Source organism: Fukomys damarensis, unplaced genomic scaffold, assembly GCF_012274545.1.
Source record: "Fukomys damarensis isolate Sample0158 unplaced genomic scaffold, DMR_v1.0_HiC HiC_scaffold_12, whole genome shotgun sequence".
Taxonomy (NCBI): domain Eukaryota; kingdom Metazoa; phylum Chordata; class Mammalia; order Rodentia; family Bathyergidae; genus Fukomys; species Fukomys damarensis.
The window spans coordinates 43,647,378-43,667,345 of record NW_022900924.1 but is presented as its reverse complement, the minus strand read 5'-3'; the positions used below and the strand labels follow the sequence as shown (position 1 = coordinate 43,667,345).

Genomic DNA, 19,968 nt, shown 5'->3' with positions numbered 1-19,968 from the left:
TTAATTCACAATTTGTATTATTATGGGGTGGCCAGCAGGTGTGAAGTTCCTTGGGCGAGGACAGTGGGAATAATATCCCAGAACCTACCACAAATGGCATTTAGAAGGGAAAATACCTCCTCCAAAAGTAAAACAATGACAACAACAAGAGGAGAAAAGAAAAAAAGAGGAGGGGAGGGGAGGGGAGAAAAGAGAGTACTCTAATAATTAATGCTACAGGTCACAGACCTTTTATTAAATCTTTAAAATAAAAAAGTTTTACTATCAATAAGAACATTTCATTTTTCTTTTCCAGTTTTTTAAAAACATGAATACTCTCTACTTATTTGAAAAAACATAAACAAAAAGTAAAATAATTCAGTATCTCAAATGAATCCATCAACAGTAAGTCCTAATAGTAAAACATTGGTAATGGGCTAGTAACATTGGAACTTACAAATTCTTACTCTGCCAGTCATAAGCTGCATGTCTGTAATACTGACATTTCTCTCATAATTCTATTTTAGAACTCACCAAGGTCCAAGTTTCATTTTGTTTTTGCTAGCCCCAAATATCTTTCCATTTAAATGGAGGAAGAAAGGTTAACTTTAAATTCTGAAAATTCAACAGTTATTGTATTATTTTCACAGGGAGTGGGGAGTTTGTGTGAAGTGAGAGGGTTAATCAAAACAAAAACATCTAAAGTTACAACATATACAGAAACATATTTCCAAGATGAAGGGAAAAGGGCAGGTAGGGGCACTAAAGTCATAAGACACACACTGGAGCAAAAGCAAACAACTCTGGTTCCAGCCAAATCTAAAGAGAAAACAGGTCAAAAAAGAAGACAAAATTGTAAGGATGTTACAGTCCATGGGATTTTTTTCTGATTCAATGATTTAGTTATAAATATAGATTATTAGTCTTTCTATACATGTAACAAAATGCCAAACTCACTACCATGAAATTTCTAAAAAGGACTTTCACATTTGTTAAAAAAAAATTAAAAATCACATACTTTTCTACCCCTTCTTTCAGTTCAAGTTCTGAGCTGAAATATTACATGTAACAATAGCTGGTCTTAACTTCTAAAAAAGGTTAAACCCTATCAACCTCCTCTGTCAACATAAAGAGCTACATAATTTTTATCATACTTGAATTTAGGCATGAGAAAAACTTCTCAAAGCAACTCAAATGGAGTAAGTCAAAGAAAAGGAAAGCTATGAAGGAGAACAGAAGACCAGCAGATGAAACAAATACTCTGAAAAACTCAAATCTGCCATTCAAGTAATGAAAACACCCTAAAGGAGACAACAAACAGGATCTACTGTAATGAAGTAGGCAAAATAAAATGCAAGTAGCATGATAAATGGCCCGGCTCGGCTGTCTGCTGCAAGATGTAAGCACAGTGATTCAGTCCTCCACTCCTTTTGGACCCTAAAGAAAGGGTTCATCTCAAAATTCTCTTGGCTGTCTTCAGGGACTAGTTTGTGTTTTTCCTCCATGTCATGCAGACCATCTCTTTAAACTCCCAAGAGTAGTAATTTTCATATATTAAAAGACTTCTTTAGAAAAATGGAGAAAAGAGCATGAGGCCACGGCAGTGATGCTAACGGTTACTCTTCATTGCTTCTTTAGCCGCCATGATCAGTGGTGTCAGGCTCGATAATGGTTTGGCTAGTTTCAGGAAGGGATGCTGCAGCGGGAGGGAAGGGGACACAGAGACAATGTATAAAAGTCATCAGCTTCTTTCAACTAGGCCCCAAATACTACGTACGATCACAGTTTATTTAATAAACAAAACACATTATTTCAATACCTGCCCAAACCCTCATGAGTATATCACTACTTCTTTTAGTTTATCACTCTTGTAGTTGACAGCAGACCTATTTTAGTTTTCCTAACTTCATACAATCTACAATTAAATTGCTCATAAATATATTCATGACAACACTGAACAGGCCTGAGAATAATATGCAAAAATTATAGTTATGGCATTAATGAATTTTATTCCCAATAGCTAGAATCCTTAAATGCAGCAACTGCCTTATTCCTGGTGGTCAATGAATAGCGAAATATAATCAACACTATGAAAGCTTGCAGTTGGTTACTCAAAAAAGTCAACTTTTTCCAACAATAGCATCATTTCTAAATTTACCTGTAACAATTCTTTTGCCGAACCCCTTTTCTCCACATCCATTTCCAAACATCGATTTAAGAAATCCCGAAATATTGGAGAAAGTTTCTCCGGATTCTGAAGTTCTGGGGTTCCATTAGTTGCTATCAGGTACAAGGCCTAGAAACAGCATAATACTTTCAACATACTTGAGGTACCTCAACAAAGTGACTGTTCTTTACCAGGTCCATGAGTCTCTTCCTCTTCCTCTTTCCCTTTCTGTGGTAATAGTTGCCCAATCTTTAGCGTATCCTTTCTCAAAATTAAACAAAGGGAGTGGCTGTAGCTTAATGCAAAGACCCAGGGTTCAAATCCCAAGACCGAAAATAAGTTAGAACATTTTACTCTTCTGCTCAAAATTCTCCAGTGGCGCCTTCATCTTATCCAGACTAAAAGTTCAAATTCTTTCAAAGGCTGCCCATGGCACTACACACTGCCTCACTTCTTCAGGAATTCACATTCCTGCCCAAAGTTTTCTCAATGTCCTCAAGCAATGCAGAATGTTATTCAGGATCTTCAAAAATGTACCAGTACACTCCTGCTACAGGGTTTCTGCATTTGCTGCTCCTTCTGCTGTAATGCTCTTCCCTGGATAAGTATCACTTCTTACCTCCTATGTACAAATGCCTGCTTCAGCAACCCTCTCCCAGAGCATCCTTTTAAAGCTAACACCCTGGTCTTCTGCATACCAGCCCCCAGCACTTAGGAGTCCATTGCTTAAACTATTCAGTTTTCCTATTTATTTATTTATTTAATTTATTTTTTGGTACTGGAGATACAACTCAGGTCCTTGCACCTGCGAGGCAGGCAGCAGAACCACTGAGCTAAATCCTGGCCCTTTCCTCTGTATTTTATTGCCTCTCTCCTTCCCATTAGAATGTTAAGTTCACGAGGGCAGGAATTTTTGTTGGTTCTTTTAGGCAGCACTTTGACTAGTACCTGGCAAAAGGCAGGTGCGCAAATCAACATTAATTAGTGGGCATGGTGACACACACTTGTAACCCCAGCACTTAGGAAGCTGAGGCAAGAGGATCACCTTGAGTTCCGGGCCAGCCTGGATTACATAGCAAGAGACTACCTTAAACAATAAAAATAAAACAAAGCCAAAAAGCACACTAACTCAGTGAATGAAACTACAGGGCTCTCAAAAGTTTTCTGTAAAGTGTTTTATTTTATTTATTTTTGTACAGGGGATCAAACTTGGGCCCTTGTGCTTGCAAGGCAGGCAGTGGAACCACTGAGCTAAATTCCCAGCCTAAAGTGTTTTAAATTAATTATAAAAACTGTATAGCTGGGCATGGTGGCGCACACCTGTAATCCCAGCACTTGGGAGGCTGAGGTAGGGAGGATCATGGTGAGTTCAAGACCAGCCTGGACTACTAGTGAGTTCCAGGTTAGTCTCAACTACATAGCGAGACCCTGTCTCAAACAAAACAAAACAAAACAAATTAAAAGGGCTGGGGATGTATCTCAGGGTAAGGCCTTGGATGAATTATGTAAGTAAGAATTGTAAGAATACTACAAAATAAACCAAGGAGCTATTAAATATCTATAAACTTGAACACAATTCACAACAGCTAAATTTTAGAATATGTCCATGGACATATAGATGGATTAAAAAATGTGGTGTTTATACATAATGGAGTACTAGTCTACCATAAAAGACAAACTTGAGTCCTCTATAGAAAAACAGTCATGTCACCAGACTTCATATGAAGTAAAATGAATCAGACACACAAGCTTAAATAAACCCAAAGTAGAAATAAAGAGCAAAATAAACAACAGGAGGGCCAGAGATTTAGCTCAACAGTTCTGCCACCTGCCTCGCAAGCACAAGGCCCCAAGCTTAATCCCTGGCACAAAACAAACAAACAGTGACATCTTGTGTACATGTACCAAGTCTCTAAGAGAAATGTGATCACTAGGCAGTACAAACATGTACCCCCCACAATAAAGGAGAAGGGGTCCAGAAGATGGGGGGCGGTTTAAGATGTGTCATGTATGAGCTCATGATGAGTATATCATTATGTAACACTTTGGTCATTTAAAAAAAAACTGACAAACTCTTTAGCTAACATATTCAGTTCTATAACACAAAGGCCATATGATTGATTGATTGATTGATTTATGGTTTTTTGAGACAGGGTCTCAGTATGTAGTTGAGACTGACCTGGAACTCACTAGATAGCCCAGGCTGGTCTCAAACTCACAGTGATCCTCCTGCCTCAGCCTCCCAAGTGCTGGGATTACAGGCGTGTGCCACCTCGCCCAGCAGCCATATGGTTTTTAGATGGACAGTTAAGGGCAGAAATTAGGTTTTATTACCTTCCTACTCTAAAATATTGGCTGATTCCAGACACACCGAGTTCTAAGTTTCTGGTGTTTTTTTTTTTTGGTACCGGGGATCGAACTTGGGACCTGGAGCTTGCAAGACAGGCGGCAGAACCACTGAGCTAAATGCCCCGCCAGACACACCAAGTTCTAAGCACACGTTTAGGGAAAAGCGTTCTCTCCTCACAGTGTGGCTGGTATTAACTGGCCTTACCCGCAAGGGGTTCTCATTGAGGTATGGAGGTTCTCCTTCCACCATCTCGATAGCCATGATGCCCAGAGACCATATATCCACTTTGGGGCCATATGCTTTCCGTGTGACCACCTCGGGGGCCATCCAGTAAGGGGTCCCAACCATGGTGCTGCGTTTGCTCTGCTCGGGGGTGATCTGAGCACAGAAACCAAAGTCGGCTACAAAACAAAACAAAACAAAACATCTAGAATTAAAGATTTCAAAGATGGTTTCAGCCTTTTCTTTTTAAAGAGATAAATCAGAATCTTTAAAATACTTTTCTTTTAAAATACATATTCTAACTTTTTACTTTTATAGAGTGAAAGTTATTAGGGAAACTTTTATTGTGAATAATTCATTCTTCCCTGAAAACTTTAAGTGAAAGAGATATGAAAAGAAAAAAAAAAAAATTACCAAAGGCGAACACCAAAACCAAATGCAGCGAATTAGGGAAAGTTCAGGATATGAAACCTATTTTGAATAAAGTAAACAGAAGGCAGACTAAGTACCCACCTTAGCACAGAACCTAGAAAAAAGAACACCAGTGACTGCTACGACAGTCCTGTCAGAATGCTGACCAGCACTCATGTACTCCACCCGCCTCAGCTGCCCCACTGTCTAACGGGGATGGGATGGTTAGGTAGCACCTGATGTTAGCTTCGTGAGAAGTCTGGATGAGAATTCAGGATCACTGTTCAACCCATTTGACTCCGACATAGCCACTATTAGTAATTAGGGTTTTTGGCTTTAGATTTTTCATTATGCATTAAATAAGTTGAATAGTATCTATGCTTGTTTTGTTTTACCTAAGTAGGATATTTTTGTAAACTGTTTTCCTATAATGAATTTTTATTTTAAGAGATCTTTCCATTTTAGTGCATTCACCTGTCTCGGTGTTTTTAAAACTACAAAATAATATATAAAAATATTAACTTACTTTTGTCATTCCTGCACTGCTCAACAACACAGATATAGTTTTTCTTTACAATGCTGCAAAGATATCCTTGTACTTATTGTGCAGAGTTACTATTCAGTAACTCTAAAGGAGAGAATATAAGAGGCGTGAGTTTTAGGTAAAATATTTATATAGAAAATGAGTGCTCGTAACAAGCCAGGTATTGCTCTAAGTTCCTTACAAGAATTAAAATATTTAATCCTCATGCTAATCCTATGAAATAGGTACATTTACTTTTTACTTTTTAAATTTACGTTTTTAATTTTTCTTCAGTCCTGGGGAATTGAACCCAGGACCTCTATATCCCAGCTCCAGTTATATTTATTAAAATTATACTTATTTTATAAATGGCAAAACTGAAAGAGCTACATTTTGTAGATAATTCGCCCATGGTCATTTATCTAGTATGTGGCAGAGTTAGGAAAAAATGTTGCCCAAAAAATTGTAATTCAGTTTTCATGTGTATCTACTAAAAATGCAGGTGAATGTCTATTTCTAATTCTTCTGCTAGTATTATTATTAAAAGAGTGGACATCATATAGTCTGACCAAATAAATTTTAGAACATATAATTTTAAGAAGAAAAAAGCTAAAAAAGGAGCCTAGCCCTTTAGGAGATTAGAAAAAAAAGTTTTTGCTTTCTTGATCCAAGAAATGCCTTCAATTTTTCAGAGATGGAGAAATCTCAGCAGTCTACCGGAGAGAAAAGTTGGAACTGAAGGATAATAGTCACAGACAAAAGAAGTTCAGTATTCTTCTCAAGATTCCACTCTGCCTGATGAGAAAGACTGTTAGAAAAGTGGGGTTCCCTTTGTCAACCACAAGTCAGGGTCATAAAGCTTCCCTGATGATGCTTTACAAAATTAAAAAAAAAAAAACAAAAAAAAACCAAAAAAACCGCAGTAAGGTGTGAAAAACTAACACATGGTAGAAACAAAGTCAAGCTGACTCCTAAGATAGCACCAGTTTTCTGGCAGTTCCAGACATTGTTCCTCAGTGCTTCTTATCTTTAACCTCCAAAACATTATAATAGAAACTATTATTATCCTTAGTGAATAAATGAGAAAGTAGACCCAAAGAGATCAAGTAACTTGCCCAAAATTATCCAGGAAGCAACAGATCTGCTATTTAAACCAGGCTCAGTTCACAGTCTGTATTCTTTACCCCTAGATTCCATTCCTCTCCATATATTAAATCATAAAAACTTTAATACAAGAGGTTAACTGAATAAAGGACAGGATATTATAAGAAACAAACAAGTAACAAAGTAATGTTATTTCTTCATTTGTTACTCACTAAGTTTAACGGATCCTTCCATTCCCAAAAGCACATTGTCACTTTTGATGTCTCTGTGGATCACTTGATTAGCATGTAAAAACTCCAATGCCTGTAAACACTGAATACAAGAAAACACTTATCAATGAAAATAGTCTTCAAAAGACTGCAGGACCCAGGAGAAGACACTCCAATACTCAGAATTTGTAAAGGAAAGGAAAAAATACTATCTCATACAAAGTTATGAAAACAAAATGCCCCAATTAGCCAGAATATCCTTTGGCATTCTCTGATCTCATCTACATTATTAAATAATGTCTCATCTAGTCCTTTCTTTCCATTGATTGTTTTTCTTTTCAGACAGGGCATTTTATGTTTCCCAGGCTGGCCTTAGAACTCCTAAACTCAAAACTTGTGATCCACCTGCCTCAGCCTCCCAGAGTGTGGGGATTGCAGGTGTATAGCACCACGCTCAGCTGTTCCAGTTTTTGAATGAATATAATGAGAGTATAAACTTAGAAAAAGTTTGTTGTATTTTAATTTCTCTCCTCCTCTCCCTCCCTCTCTTTTTTTTGGTACCAGGAATCAAACTCAGGTCCTCATGCTTGCCAGGCAGGTGCTGTGCCAATGAGCTATACTCCCAGCTCAGTATTTTAATTTCGTACTCCCACAAGAGTAGAACAAATGAAGTCTGCACATCATTTATAAGTAAAAATGACATTCAAAATACCATTCTATTTATTCAAGGAAAAATAGATATAACTGGGTCTTATCCCATTACATTTACCAGGCATTTAATCAGATTCTTAAACCTGAGAATAAAACCTCTACAAGTAAGTAGAAATAAATGTCACAATTTTGAAATTCTAGTACATGGAAGAAAACCCAGTGAAGAGCAATTAGAACTCCTGAAATAAATTTTATATCAACTATGATAAAATTTTTAGAAAAGCAAAGTATAAATTCTTAAGTTTGATCAGTTTTTAAGTGAACTAGTATACTTCATTAAAGAATATGATATTCAGAACTAGGTACAACATAAATAACTCAAAATTTAAAATTGCATGCCAGGCCTTGCCTGGAATTACATGCCTGTAATTCCAGTATGAGAGGCAGAGGCAGGAGGGTTATGGGCTACACAGGGAGTTTTAGGCCACCCTAACTAGAGAGAGAGAGACCCTGTATGCCTCCCCCAAACAAAAACAAACTAAAATAGCAACACCGTTTTTACATCTTAATGAAAGCTGAAAAACAGAACAAAACTTATAATTCACTTATTACTATACAAATGCTGAAAGCTAAATCACACAAAATATAGGCTTAACAACATTTTAATAATTTTGTCCTTTGTAACAATGATTCCCTATAATGTCAGTTTCAGTGACAATAAGCAAACCATTAACCTAAGTCTCATCTGTAGAAAAAGATATAGACTGAAGGAAAACTTGTTTTTGGCTTAGCCTTAGAGAATTTGGCAAAATTCTACTGGCTTAATAAGCAAATAGCAAGGGTATATTTCACAAATAAGTATAAAGAAACAAGTTTTTTTCATCTTCAGTGAGCTCAATACAGCTAGGCAGTCTAGTTAAGGTGAATACTTGTATATGTTTTGCTTTGTCTGAGATAGTTCTGGTTTCCACTGTTGAGTACGTATTTGACTTTTACTCTCAAATGTATCCTTTCTGGAAGGTAAGCTCATGATCACCTTCCTGAAATTCGTGTGTGAATTAGGCTCTTTGAAGGTCTGTGCCTTATTCTTAAACTGTCTTACACATAAAGACAGAGATGAAAGGTTACAGGACAATTCAGAGAGTGTACAAAGTATCTCACACAATAAAAATTCCCTGCACAGAAAAAAATTTCCTTCTTTTCACCTCTTGCTAACTACAGCAGAACTCATCCCAAAGAAATCAAACCCACCTCTCTGCACACAGCAGCGATCTGCGCTTCATCCATGCAGGTCTCCGTGACAACATCCGTAAGTGACCCACCAGCCAGGTACTCCATGACTACAAACAACTCGTCTCCTACCAGGTAACTAAAAATAGAATATGCAAAACACACTCACAGTTTTGTTTTTTCTCACCACTTGGCACTCTATGTTGAATAATTCAAATGTTAAGCAACATAACGATAAATCCTAAGAGCTGATAGCTTGAGGGCTAGGAAGAGAGCTTAAAAGAGACTATGTAACAGCACAAAGAAATGATAATCTTGAATCATTTAAAAATGACTGTGTACACAGATTATTCCAGTTAAGGTATTACTAAAAGGGCCATGCACAGTGGCACAGGCCTATAGTCCCAGCTACTTGGAAGCTGAGGCAGAAGGTCAATGTTGGCAACTCAGCAAGACTGTCTCAAAATGGAAAAGGCTAGGAATGTAGCTCAGCAGTAGAGCTTAGCACATGTGAGGCCCTGGGTTTAATCAAAAGTCCTTAGGAACATTGCAGGGAGCACAGGCAGGCAGATAAATGTACTAAAGTCTATTTTTATGTACACAGTCCCATAACTAGAGCTAAGTTATCAAAATATACTGCTAGGGGTCCAGCTTAGTAGTAGAGCACTTGCCTATCTTGCACAAGGTCAAAGGTTGAATCCTTATTACCAACCCCCCAAATCCTTTCAAAATATATTATCATTTCCCCATTGTTCTTCTTTCTTTCTTTCTATCTATCCATTCATCTATCCATCCATCCATCCATCCATCCATCCCCACCCAAAGCCTCGTGTATTCACAGGTGAGGCTTTGGGGAGATGACTGGATCACGGGGTGTAACACGAGATTAGCCACTGATGAATTTACAGTTGGATGTGATGTTGAGGTGAAGCCTAGTGGGAAAAGGTGGGTCACTGTAGGCACGGCCTGGAAGTGTGTCTATGTAGTGTGTGTGTGTGTGTGTGTGTGTGTGTGTGTGATCCCTCCTTGCCTCCTACCTGTCATACCATGAACTGTTTCTCTCTGACATGCCACCCTGTCTTAGAGCCAGCTGACTGGACTGAAACCCCTACAAACTGAACCAAAATAATCTCCTCCTTTAACTTGTGAGTGCTAGGTATTTTGTCCGAACAATGAGGAAGTAACTAAGACATTCATCCTACACAAATTTAAATATGGAATAGAATAACCCATAATCCTTATCTCCAATACAACCACTATTATCATTTTCTTTTAAACGCTTTTTACTTTAATGTTTTTTCTTTCCTTTTACTATCATTTTCTAATAGTCTTTTTTTTTCATTCATATGCAAGATTATTTTACTAAAAAGAAAAAAAAAAGGGCCAGGGTTTGCTCAGTGGTTCCATGGCCTGAGCGCAAGGTCCTGATCCCTGGTACCAAAATAAAAACAAAAAACACAACAAAGCAAAACACATGCTGCTGTGCACAGATACACATGTGTCTGTTATCCCAACTAGTTAGGAGGCTAAGGGAGTAATATCCCCAGCCTGGGCAACCTAGCAAGACCCTGTCTCAACATAAGCAGAAGGGTTGGAAGGGCCAGGGATTTAGTTCAGTGGTTCCGCCATCTGCCTCACAAGCACAAGGTTTCGAGTTCAATTCCCAGTGCCAACAAAACAAAACAAAACACAATCAAAAAACAAAAAAAATAGGGCTGAGCTAAAAAATAGCTCAGCGGTTCAGTGGCCTGCCTTGCAAGCGCAAGGACCCGAGTTCAATCCCCATACCAAAAAAACCCCAAAAAAACAAAAGGGTTGGAGATGTAGCTCAAAGTTACAGCACTTGCCTAGCATGTGTGAGGCCCTGTGTCCAACCCCTCATAGTTGGGGAAGAGAAGGAGAGAAGAGGAAAGAATGTACCTAACAAGCTTAATTCTCTGAATACAGGCTACAGTCTTAATAGAAAAGAAACACATCTGTAATAATATGTATTATTTTCTTGTCTGCTTTTTTATTTAACATCAATTCCTAAGCCAGATGAGCTTTTCATAAACATATACAATTTGCTTATGAAAAACAGCATTTAAAATAAAAACTAATCTGAAAGTTTAAGCAATGTGTGGCTAATCATGTCCGTGGGTCAAGACTTGCATCTCAGCAAAACTGCTTCTTGTCATTTGCAGTACACACAAGGCACTAGAAGCAATGTCCTTCATTTTACTGCCTTCTCACTTGCCAATGATATTCTTGTAGGAAAAAGGCCTTCTAATCTGGAATGTGCTATTTTTATCTCTCTTTTATTTACTTCTCAAAAATGGCATTTTACGCTAATGTGACTATCCTCTATCAAACTATGAAAATACAAATTTCTATGTTTTTATCACAATATTTAAAAAATACGAATACCTGTCCAAGAAGTTAACTATGTTGGGATTCTTTAATTCTTTCATCACCATAATCTCATTAATGATCAATTCCTTCTTTGGTTGTTTCTGTAAATTAATCTGTTTGATAGCAACCTATAATGGAAACAGAATTTTTAAAAAATCAGAAGAAAAACAAAATAGAACAGTTTTACCAGAAAGTTAGAAACATGGACTGGAGATTTGGCTCAGTGGTTTTGCCGCCTGCCTCGCAAGTGCAAGGGCCTGAGTTCGAGCCCCAGTATTTAAAAAAAAAAAAAAAGTTAAAAAACACTAACCAGTTATAATTTAATTTTTTGTGCATATACTGTTATTACACAAGACTGCAACCTGCTCACAAGGAGTCCTTTTACCTGCCACAGACTATGTGCAGTGCTTTGCAATGCTGGTATCTGTTCAGATTATCTTTCTTTATTGACCCAATGTCATTCTAGTATCAGGAATTAATCCTTCTAAGTAAGAAAAAATGTTTTAAAATATTTATTTATGGGCTGGGGAATTTAGCTTAGTGGTGTTGCCACCTGCCTTGGAAGTGCAAGGTCCTAACTTCGATCCACGGTACAAAACAAAAACAAAATCAGAAACAAGAAAATTATTTGACACTGAACTCATAATTTCTTCTTTGTCCCCTCTCTTTTTGCAGGTCTGGGAATTTAACCCAGCATCTTCACACTTATTATCTTCCCAGCCAGTTTTTAGTTTTTAGTCTAAGACCCCATCTCAAAATTAAAAAGTAGTTCAATTGCCCAGGCTGGGCTTGAACTCCTATCATCCTGTCTCAACTGCCCAGGCTGCTGGGACTACAGACTTGTGCCACCATGCTCAGATCTTTCTCTTCCTTGATGTAAGAATTGAGGTATATAATTTTATAGCAATTCTTACAACACATTCAACTTAAACAACAGATTTCTACTGATTACTTAGTTTTGTTCTATAAGAAATGTTAATAGTAATATCTAGAGTATAAAAAGGTAGATAAGTTGTAGTTACCTCCTGTCCCAGCGCCACATCAGTAGCAGTGAAAACTGTACCAGAAGCCCTGGTGGGGGGGGGGACAAAAGACAGTTAGATTTCAATTTCTTTTTTTTGGTACTGAGGATCGAACTCAGGACCTTGCACTTGTGAGGCAGGTGGCAGAACCACTGAGCTAAGTCCCTGGCACAGATTTCAGGTCTCTAAACCATTACTACCTAACATCCAAAGACTTTACAATTTGAAGCCAGGCACGGTGACACATGTCTATTATCTCAGCACTTGGGAGGATGAGGCAGGAGAATCACTTTTGAGTTTGAGGTCAGCCTGGATTACACAGAGATTTTACAAGTTGAGCAATTGAAAACTAATCAAAGAACAAATAAGACATCACTTCTAAAAGAAGTAAAAGCAGGTCCAGGCTGAGGATTTAGCTCAGTGGGGCCACCACCTCCCTTGCAAGTGCAAGGTCCTGAGTTTGATCCCTGGTAAAGAAAAAGAGAAAGAAAAGAAAAGAAAGTATTAAAAACCAAAGAAGAAAAGAGGTAATCCTTGTGCCCAAAATACCATGCACTCATGAATAACACTTCCATGCTTAAGAAACAAAGAACTACAATAAATGTGGGGGCCCTCTGCATGTCCCTCCCACCCCATCCTCCTTCCCTAAGGGAGGTCTGCATTTGGTGTGCATCCTGTATTCAATGTACATCTTCACTTCTACCTAAAAAGATAAGTACACCTCAACAGACTGTATTTGGTCTACTTTTGAAATGCCATATAGTTCTGTTTTATGCATTTTTCTGCCACTTTTTTTTGTTGTTGTTAGTAACATTAGGACCGGGGAGTTAGCTCAGTGTTTCTGCTGCCTGCCTTGCAAGAGTGAGGTCCAGAGTTTGATGCCAGGTACCAAAAAACAAACAAACAAAAAAACATTAAATATATTTTTTGAGTTTATTGGTACATTTTAGGTATACAGTACAGTTAGATTCATTACAATAAATATTTTTATTGTGTTTTAAATATATGGTATGGGAAATTTCTCCACGTAGTTAATTCTTTACCATCTATGGGAAATAGCATTTAAGAAGATACACTCATACAGTTGTTTTTTTTGTTTGTTTGTTTTGAGACAGGGTTTTACTATGTAGTTGAGACTGACCTGGAACTCAGTATGTAGCCCAGGCTAGTCTCAAACTCACTGCGATCCTCCTGCCTCAGCCTCCCGAGTGCTGGGATTACAGGCAGATTTGTTTAAAGCACAGCACAGGCACCTTAGCTCTATGAAGGCATGCATGGGTAGGTAAGTGACTCGAGGCAGGTGCTGGAACCACTGAGCTAAATCCCTGGCCCATCATACACTGTTAATGAGTGAAGTTTTTAAATAGCATCTAGGAACAAACTGCACTATGCATTCATAATAAACTTCCAGGGTACCAAGCATAGATTTATGAGAGTGCTCAATGTCCGTGAAAAAAGAGAGATCATGTTATTAACTCAGACAGTACTGAATATTATCAGTCATAAATACTTACCCTTGTCCAATTTTTTCATATCTTGTGTATTTCTTCTTAGGGTCACCTATGCTCACAATAGTTCCTATTTTAAACAAAAATTGGAAATTCAGTAATGCATTTTAAATGTAAATTAATTTTCACATCATTATTCCTTTAGTAAACTCTATAAATTTTAACAGTCTTTCAAATGCAAGTTTCAAATACAAAACACCGAAGAAATATAATAAAAGTAAAAAGTCACCAGAAACATAATTTCCAACATGTTAGATCTCCCAATTAATCATTTTCTCAAAACCAATGACATCAGAGGGACCGGGGATGTAGCTCAGTGGCGCCACGCCTGCCTGGCAAGTGCAACGTCCAGAGTTTGATGGGGGGGTATAAAAAAAAATGATGACATTATAGAACAATCAAGTGTCCATCTATCTGAGACTAATGAAGTTCTCAGGATTTAGGATGTACTGCTGTAAAACAGACAATTCCTGGGGAACTGGTTGTTCTGCTTTTCTACTTCAGTGAATGATTTCCACTAATGGTAAGTTATGAAACTACTTAGTATCAAAATTAGTTAAGTCACATCCAAATGAATATGACTTTTTTTTTTACTATTATGGTATATCTTCTTTCAGTATATTTAGGAAACCACTTAATATTACAAAGATTATTTGACTGACTGCAATACTGGGTACTGAACACAGGGCCTTTGCACTGAGTTACTCCTTTCTATACACTAATTTGAGACAAGGTCTAACTAGGTTACTAAATTACCTAGGCTGAGCTAGAACTAGTGATCCTCCTACCTCAGCCTCCAAAAGTGCCAGGATTACAGGTGTGAGCCACCATACCCGGCTACTATCCTTCAAATGAATTGATCATATATCTGCTAAGTCATTACTAAGAAAACAGGTTTTAAAATTAGGAGGCTAGGTCCCCCTTGTTATCTTTGCTACCTTCTGTGCTCCATGTTGTTTCTCCTCTATGATGCCTGTTTGTCATCCCTGTCTTGGAGACAGCCAACTAGGGAATGAAACCTCTATGAACTGTAAGGCAAATAAACCCTTTCCCCTCTAACTTTGGGTGTTGGGTATTTTGTCTCAGCAATGTGAGAAAAGTAACTAACACAGTACCTAACAAAGTTATGAAATATATGAAGCAAAAATGAATAAATGAATAAAAAATAAAATTAGGGCTGGGTGCGGTGGCACATACCTATAATCCCAGCACTCAGGAGGCTGAGGCAGGAGGATCGCTATGAGTTTGAGACCAGCCTGGGCTACATAGTGAGTTCCAGGTCAGTCTCAACTACACAGTGGGACCCTGTCTCAAAAAACAAAAAACAAAACAAACAAAACAAAAAAATTAGGAGGCCAGGGCCAAGGATGTAGCTAAGCAGAACAGCACCTGCCTGGCAATCTCAAGGCTCAGAGTGCAATTCCCATAATCAAAAAAAATTAAAAATAACAAAATAAAATAAGGAACCTGGGCCCAAAATCCTACCTTATTGATACAGCAAGTCAAAACATGAAAAATCACTAATTTTCATTTGGTTAAGCTAAAAGAAGACAGGAGGATGTCAAGGGATCTCACATAAAAAATCTTATGCTGGCATTCAACCTTAAATTAGGCATTTAGGTGCCAGTCAAGAAGCTAACGGTGCCAGGAGTGGTTCATGGACAGCCTGGACTATATAATGAAACCCTGTCTCAAACTGCTGTCCTTCATCTCTTAAAAAAGAAACTTAAAAAAAGAAGTGCAAAAAGACATCAACAAAGATAGGATATGATAACTAAAGGTCACAAATAGTGACAGCTACTGTTCTAGTTTATTTTAAAAAACTATTGGGCCGGGGATTTAGCTCAGTGGTTCCACCACCTGACTGGCAAGCGCAAGGTCCCGAGTTTGATCCCTGGTACAAAACAAAACTTATTACTTCTCCTAAGAGAAGGAATATTCATTTAATATCTCTCTCTCTCCTCCCCGACTTTTTCTCCACAGTAAAACCAGGTTTATACTTGAAAGCACAGAGGAATCAAAAGCAAATAAATTTAGAATATATTAAGTATTTAAAACAATTCATCTATCGAGTACTTTTCCTTGACCCCTTTAGGTCAGTGGTTAGTTTTTTGTTGTAAGACAAGGTCTTGCTTTATAGTTCAGGCTGGCCTAGAAGTCACTATGTCATAGCTCAGGCTGGCCTAGAATTCAATACAATCCTCCTGTGTCGGCCACCAGTACTGAGATTATAGGCATTCATCACCATGCCCAGCTGGTCAGTGTTAAAACCCCAAATGCTACTCTCTTGTCATCAGTCATCACTGCTATTCTCTCCCTATAGCCCTGTTTTTGTTACTCAAAATGCTTGATTCAAGTCAATGACAGTTGATGAGTTAAATGGGAAAAGGAAAAATAACAACAAAAAAATCAAACAAAAAACAGCCTACCTTTTTCTTAAATAGGTTTTATACCTACATATATCTATAGAAAGTCATCTTATTTAGTTATTTAAGCTGTTTTTTCATAGGTGCCCATTAAGATATATTATGCAAAAATATACACAAGTCTTCTTTGATAAAATTCTCAATCAAGTCCTTTAGGATCTGGCTCATGTGGGAAAAAGCACTACTCCCCAAGGGGCTGACTTCACAAGCTAACACATAGTATCTTTCAAATGCACATAGAGTGTTATTTTGCTTGTACTGATTTTAATTAAAGCTACTGCTCCTTTAAGAAAAAATTTTCTTTTGCATTACATAAAAGTGTAAGGCATAAATTAAAAATCCACCTGGGCCTTTTTGTTTGTTTTTAGTGCTGGGGGAAAAAAAAAAAACTTCAAGAGCTGTTAATTTACAAACAATGTACAATGTAGACAACGTACTTAATTTCTCCATAATCTCTTCATCTGTCATCTTGGTCTTCTTTTTTTGTCTGTCTGTAGACTTGGCTCCACTATCAACATGAGAATCACCCACTGGTGCAGGGATGGGGTCAATTACAGAGCGTGTGTAAATCTGCAGAAATATAGTTATTACTGAGATCTGAGAAAAGTATTCTGAGGTTTTCTTGTGCGGTTCTGAGGATCAAACACAAGCCCTTGCCCGTGCTAGGCCGGCACTCTGCCACCTAGGCTCCACCCCTGAGCCCTGTCAAATATTCTTCCTGGTACACCATTCACTTCTTCGATTTTTGTCCAAAATTTAAGCTCACTCTCCCATTGTCCTAAAGAGGAGGAACAACAGTTTTAGGCTATAAAAAATGTAACTAAGAATAAATGTGAAACACCATTCTTTGGTACAGGTGCATACCTTTAAAAATCTTGTCTAGCAAATTAGCAGGTCTATGAATGAAATTTAAGACCTTGTATAAAATACCATGATAACAATGTAGCAAAATGTGCACAGCTTAAAAAGTTTTTGCTATGAAAGATAAAATGGAAAAGGATGGAAACTTTTATGTTGAATTAACTCCTCATAATTCTCACAAAAAGTTTTACACAAAATAAATTTCAGCTCAAATGGCCAGTCCTACAGTACAGGGGAAATAGCCCTGTCCTCAGGGCTTGGCCACCTCTCCTAATCCCCAAGTGCCTCCCAGCCTCTTCTCATCTTAGCACAGTGACAAGGACAGCGCCTGAGAAGCCTCTATCTTCTTAGCTGCCTCTGAGATCACTACTGTTAAAATTCTTCCTTAGAATTTCACTCTCAAATGCCTCTGGACGACAGACATCAAAGCTTCGAGAGAAATGTAAAACGAGAAACAAAATATATAAAATACAGAAAAGAGGAAAGATCTAAGGTTTTTTTTTTTTTTTTTTTTGGTACAAGGAATCAAACTTGGGACCTTGCACTTGCAAGACAGGCAGTAGCAGCACCACGGAGTTAAATCCCTGGCCCAAGATCTAAGTTTTAAATTAGGATAGTCTGAAAAATAGATGAACTCTAGAAACAAGGGTAAAAAATAGAAAGAAAAACCCAAAGACAGCAGCCCAGTGTGTCTGTCAAACACTCACTGATTTTGTATGGTCGGGTCGTGGGGCAATGACAGGAGGAGCAGCCTCTTCATCATCATCATCATCTTCCTCGGTCACCACTGCTGATGTTTCTGATCCCTTGGCATTCAGCTGTGTTCACCACACGGTATGGTGAGGAAGATGCACCAGTACAAGGTTAACATGTGAAATCTCTATTTGTTTAAACATATTTTTAAAAGTTTCATTCTTTAATAGCTCAGTTAAAAATGATTAAACTTCACTGGCTTTAATACAGTAATTAAAAAGTAAAGGTGATTTAATGAATTAGGGAAAAATAAGCTTTGTATATCAAACATTCTTGAGTATTATTTACACCTTTAAATAAACACACACAGAGTTCTAAAAGTAAACAACCATTTATTTGTTAAGACCAACACCAAAGATCTTCTGGACTAGGCACACCTCAAAGTAAAAAAGTAGCATTTGAAATAGCCAGATTCACCAGAGTGGTAGCTTTTGAAGCAAGACAGCTGGTGAGTTTCAATGACTAGTTATTCCCACAGGCTGCGTTCTGCAGAACAGCACAGGATTTGGAGGGCAGGTACAGGCAGGCAAGTCCTCTATAGTCACAGCTGCATACCAAAACATTACCAAAAGTAGCTAACCTGCTCCATAGGTCATCATAAATGTTAATCACTTTAAATAGCATATCAAGGAAATTCTATTTATGGCTTCTTAAACTAAATGAGAGGATACCTAAAAAAAACATATTGCTGGGTATTTAGCTCAGTGGTGCCGCTGCCTGCCTTGCAAGCAAGCGCAAGGTCCCAAGCATATTAAGTATAAGTATTTACCTTTGACGGCTGAGTTTATCTTTTTTTTGAGACAGGGTCTCACTATGTAGTTGAGACTGACCTGGAACTCATTATGTAGCCCAGGCTGGTCTCGAACTCACAGCAATCCTCCTGCCTCAGCCTCCTGGAGTGCTGGGATTATAGGTGAGTGCCACCACACCCGGCTGGCTGAGTTTAATCTTAAGTGAAATCTGCTTTGGGTAACCTAAACTAGAACTAAAGCAATGAGAAGTAAATTATTAACTTACTGCTTGTGTTCCTGAAGGGAAGCCATCTTTCTCTGAATGTGAAAAAGAAACGAATGTTAATACAACAAAAACAGACAAAAATAAAAGTAGAGCAAGCCAATTTTGGGGGGATAAGAGGGCAGTACCAGGATTGAACTCATGGCCCTGTGAATGATAGGCAGGTCCTTTACCGTGGGTATATATTTTTATTTTCAAATGCTAGATGCTTTAGTGTATTTTTATTGAATGCAAAGAATCTACCATTTTATGGTCAAACTCTGCTTGTTTTAAAAACAATTACTAATTTACACAAACTAGTAGAAACAAAAGTTCTGGGGCTGTCTCATCCTTTCCTAAAGATGTACCAGACTCAAGTAAAAGAGGTCTCCACTTCTTCCTTGAGCATGGTCTTTTTAAATGTGAGGATGTATATATAATTACATGTATGATTTTAGTTTGTTTTTTTGTTTTTTATTTTTGGTACTGGGGATCAAACTCAGATCCTTGTGCTTACAAGGCAGGCACTGGAACCACTGAGCTAAATCCCCAGCCCCTGGCTTGGTTTTTAAGAAGGGGTTGGCTGGTGGTAATAATGAACCCAGAGGTTGTTCACTGAGAGACATCCTCAGTCCTTTTTAAATTTTTTAAAATTCTGAGACAGAATCTCACTAGATGCTAAATTGCTCAAACTAGCCTTGAACTTCTAATCCCTCTGACTCGGCCTCCCAGAGTGCTGGGATTACAGGCATGAACCATTATGCCCTGGTTATCATACTATTTTTTAAAACTACATATATGACTTTATTTTATTATTATTTTTTTGGCACCGGATATTGAACTTGGGACCTTGTGCTTGCGAGGCAGGCAGCAAAGCCACTGAGCTAAATCCCCGGACCTACACATATGACTTTAGCTACAAAGAAACATTAAATGAAACCCTGGGGATATAGCTAGCAAAATCCACACAAAGAGAGACAGGATAAATATCTTGTTTCTTTAACAAAAAACGGAGGAAAAAAGAGAATATAAGGGACTAGCTAAGGGCTGGGGAATTAGCTCAGTGGTGCCATGCCTGCCTGGCAAGTGCAAGGTCCTGAGTTCAATTCTTGCTACAAAAAAAAAAAAAAAAAAAAAAAAACCAAAAAAAAAAAAAAGAGGAAACAAA

At 37.9% G+C, this 19,968-nt stretch overlaps 1 protein-coding gene across 3 annotated transcripts in view; it reads right to left on the bottom strand.

Moving 5' to 3' along the window:
- Positions 1-296: 296 nt before the first annotated feature.
- Pak2 (p21 (RAC1) activated kinase 2) overlaps positions 297-19,968 on the bottom strand; it is a 61,828-nt gene continuing 42,156 nt past the window's right edge. For all 3 annotated transcript variants that reach the window (XM_010624023.3, XM_010624021.1, XM_010624022.3), the window contains exons 5-15: positions 18,825-18,856; positions 17,762-17,872; positions 16,631-16,763; positions 13,774-13,837; positions 12,260-12,308; positions 11,253-11,365; positions 8,868-8,985; positions 6,969-7,068; positions 4,701-4,897; positions 2,138-2,275; positions 297-1,675 (exon numbers count right to left, since the gene is read on the bottom strand). In XM_010624023.3, coding sequence (XP_010622325.1) covers positions 1,589-1,675; positions 2,138-2,275; positions 4,701-4,897; positions 6,969-7,068; positions 8,868-8,985; positions 11,253-11,365; positions 12,260-12,308; positions 13,774-13,837; positions 16,631-16,763; positions 17,762-17,872; positions 18,825-18,856 — 1,142 coding nt within the window. In that variant the 3' untranslated portion in view covers positions 297-1,588. The remainder of the gene's footprint in view (positions 1,676-2,137; positions 2,276-4,700; positions 4,898-6,968; positions 7,069-8,867; positions 8,986-11,252; positions 11,366-12,259; positions 12,309-13,773; positions 13,838-16,630; positions 16,764-17,761; positions 17,873-18,824; positions 18,857-19,968) is intronic.